Source organism: Vombatus ursinus, unplaced genomic scaffold (assembly GCF_900497805.2).
Source record: "Vombatus ursinus unplaced genomic scaffold, bare-nosed wombat genome assembly UNPS02014235.1, whole genome shotgun sequence".
Classification (NCBI taxonomy): domain Eukaryota; kingdom Metazoa; phylum Chordata; class Mammalia; order Diprotodontia; family Vombatidae; genus Vombatus; species Vombatus ursinus.
Window position 1 is genome coordinate 129,626 of NW_020954013.1, and position 3,694 is coordinate 133,319.

The 3,694-nt window shown below is 34.8% G+C and overlaps 1 protein-coding gene across 1 annotated transcript; it reads right to left on the reverse strand.

Moving 5' to 3' along the window:
• Positions 1-2,164: 2,164 nt before the first annotated feature.
• LOC114041979 (vomeronasal type-1 receptor 4-like) lies at positions 2,165-3,118 on the reverse strand. The gene has a single exon (XM_027860673.1). The coding sequence runs from the start codon at positions 3,116-3,118 to the stop codon at positions 2,165-2,167; it is 954 nt and encodes a 317-aa protein (XP_027716474.1).
• Between the last annotated feature and the right edge of the window lie 576 nt (positions 3,119-3,694).

Here is a 3,694-nt window from a genome sequence, read left to right on the forward strand (position 1 = left end):
TATCTATCTATCTATCTATCTATCTATCTATCTATCTATCTATCTATACATACACACATACATATAATTTTTACCCTTCAACTACCCTAATACTGACAAAGGTCTCACGAGTTGCAAATATCATCTTTCCATGAAAGAATGTAAACAGTTCAACCTGAATAAGTCTCTTATTATTTCTCTTTCCTGTTTACCTTTTCAGGTTTCACTTGAGTCTTGTATTTGTAAGTCAAATTTTCTATTCAGCTCTGGTCTTTTCACCAAGAATGCTTGAAAGTCCCCTATTTCACTGAATGACCCTTTTTTACCCTGAAGGATTATAATCAGTTTTGCTTGGTAGGTGATTCTTAGTTGTAATCCTATTTCCTTTGCCCTCCCTAACATTATATTCCATGCCCTTTGGTCCTTTAATGTAGAAGCTGCCAAATCTTGCGTTATCCTGATTGTCTTTCCACAATACTTGAATTATTTCTTTCTGGATGCTTGCAATATTTTCTCCTTGATCTGGGAACTCTGGAATTTTGCTATAATATTCCTACGAGTTTTCTTTTGGGCATCTCTTTCAGAAGGAGTTTTGTGGATTCTTTCAATTTCTATTTTGCCCTGTGGTTCTAAATATCAGGGTAGTTTTCCTTGATAATTTCTTGAAAGATGATGTCTAGGTTCTTTTATTTTTCATCATGGTTTTCAGGTAGTCCAATAAATTTAAAATTATTTCTCTTGGATCTATTTTCCATGTCAATTGTTTTTCTAATGAGATATTTCACATTGCTTTCTGTTTCTTCATTCTTTTGCTTTTGTTTTACATTATTTTGATTTCTCATAAAGTCATTAGCTTCCAATTGCTCTATTCTAATTTTCTAGGAAGTATTTTCTTCAGTAAGCTTTTGGACTTCTTTTGCCATTTGGCCAATTTTACTTTTTAAGGTGTTCTTCTCCTAATTGGCTTTTTGGACCACTTTTGCCATTTGGGTTAGGTTATTTTTTAAGGTGTTGTTTTCTTCAGTATTTTTTGGATCTCCTTTAGCAACAGTTGACTTGTTTTTCAAGATTTTCTTGCATCATTCACATTTTTCTTCCCAGTTTTTCCTCTACTTCTCTTGCTTGCTCCTCAAAATGCTTTTTGAGCTCTTCCATGGCCTGGGATCAATTCATATTTCTCTTTGAGGCTTTGGACATAGGAGCTTTGACTTTGTTGTATTCTTCTGGTTATACATTTTGATCTTCTTTGTCACCAAACAAAGATTCTATGGTCTGATATTTTTTGTTTAGTTTGCTCATGATCCCAGCCAATTACTTGAGTTATGAACTCTTAATTAAGGTGCGGGTCCACTTCCAGTGTGGAGAACGTCCTGTCCCAAACTTCAGGGGTTTTGTGCAGCTCTTTTCAAAGATACTTCTAGAGACCTGTAAATATTCAGTTCTTCCAAGTTGGTATTCACTCCCCCCTCTCTCCCTTTCTCTCCCCCTCTCTCTCTCTCTCTCTCTCTCTCTCTCTCTCTCTCTCTCTCTCTCTCTCTTTTTCTCTCTCTCTTTATCTATTTTCCCTCACCTTTTATGCTGTCCCCTCCCCTCCCCCAACTCACATCTCTCATCATTTATTTTAACAAAGGTGGATAGAATTGTGATATATTTTATGGTGAATTTATCACATTTTTATAAAGAAATCTTGTTTTTAAGAAATAAACTATGGGAAAAGTGAATGATTAGTAGCTAACGCTAAAGAAGAGATGACAGCAAAACACAGTTGGTAGCCCTGTGGACTTTCTAGTAAGGAAACACAACATTTAAAATTGCCTTAGATTCTCACTCTCTGTGTAGCCCTGGGCAAATCATTAACATCTCTGGTCATTGATTCTTTCAACTATAATATAAGTGCTTTGAAAGTGGTTACAATTAAAGTGCTTTCATTCTATGAAGCATGAGAAAACAGCTTGGAGCTAATTTCAACCTTGAGTCAATATTTCCCATTTTTCTAGTGACCCCAGATTTGCTGTTATACTGGACTGAATGTTCCATGTATAAAGAAGTTTAGCTTTGAGAAAACAAAATCAACATTTTATGGGTTTATTGAAAGCTGATCCTTTCCTCTCATGTCCTTCTTCAGAATAAATCATTTGGACTGAGATTTAGAAGACTTTTCTTTTTACTTTAATATGTCATGGCTCTAGGTTTTAATACACTTGTTCTCAGAATTTGATAGTGAATTATTTTTCATCTTGTTGAAAGCGTTATAACAATTGGGCATCTGGGAGTCACTGCTGATTAAAAGAAAGGGACTGATTGTTGGGTAACACAAGGAAAAAACAACAGAGATATGTATCATCCATAGGTTTGTGTCTTCAGAATTATCCATCACAATAATAAAGATGGAACTGAATGAATAGAAGCACACAAAGGTGCTCATGAGCAACAGGATGGTTTTGGTAGCTCTGGTCTCTGGGGAAGAACTGGGGTTGAGGCTGGTTTTATGAATGTGCTGGACTTGCCAGTGGTGTCTGTACAAAACAACCACCATGTAGCCACTGGTAATGGCCATGAACCCCACAAACACTGCATCATAAAATGCCTTCAAGATTATGTATTTTGAGATTTTCATGGCATAACTGTCCACAGAACAAAGCCCAAGGTTTCTAATCAGGTTTCTGTTTGTGTTGTTCCTAGTGCCAGTCACATATAGAGGCACAACCCCATCTATCAAAAGATTGAGAACCCATACCAAAACAAAGAATTGAACTATATACTTTGACACTCTAGCTTTGAGTTCTGCCCATATGGGATGGCCAGAACTAATGGTAATAGCCTGGAAGACACTCAGAAGGCAGGTAGTGCAAAGGGAAATGCTCCGGGCCACTCTTTGAAGATAAAAGATGATTTTACATTTAATGTCATGCAGGAAAATTTTCTGAATGCAGAAATGGATTGCCCATGGAACTCCTCTCAAGAGAATCATCACACTATTGGACAAGGCCAAATTAATGAAAATTAGTTGAATGGTTCTGATTCTTTGACCAGTGATTATACTATAGCCATAGAAGCAAAGCACTAAACCATTTCCAAATGCTCCAATTATAATCTGAAGCATGTTGAAAGTACACAGGATATCATGATAAGAATGCATTCCTTATTGTCTTGTATAGAAAAATGTTAGTCAGACGAGAAGTTACCTGGGAATGAAAAGAGAGGATTTTTTCTTAGATCAAGTGATGTGAAAGGAGATTCCAAATTCTGCTCACCACTCAGACAAACTTTAGTAATTCTTGTTTGTTATATAAATATACAGTTTTAGAAAACGCTTTTCTCATACCAGTTTTTTTAGGTTAAATATAGAAGGATTTCAATCCTTTGACATTAAAAATGTTTACATTTACAAGTAGGAACTATGCCATTTATTATTATAATTATTATTAATATTACTATTATCTTGGGTGTCTGTGTATACATATATATACATATCTAACTTTAAGAAGGACATTGATATTTTAAAGATCATATAGAGAGTAATGACAGAGATCATGATGGGATTACAGAAAAAAATATAAGAAGTGTGGTTCAAGAAAATTGAAATATTTTGCCTTAGGAGAGAAGACTGTAGAGAATCCACACAGAAAAAATAAGTAAAGTTTTCTAATAAAAGGTCTCTAATAATAAATTTCATTTGAGAAATAAAAACTTGGATGAGGAAATAAAATTTTTA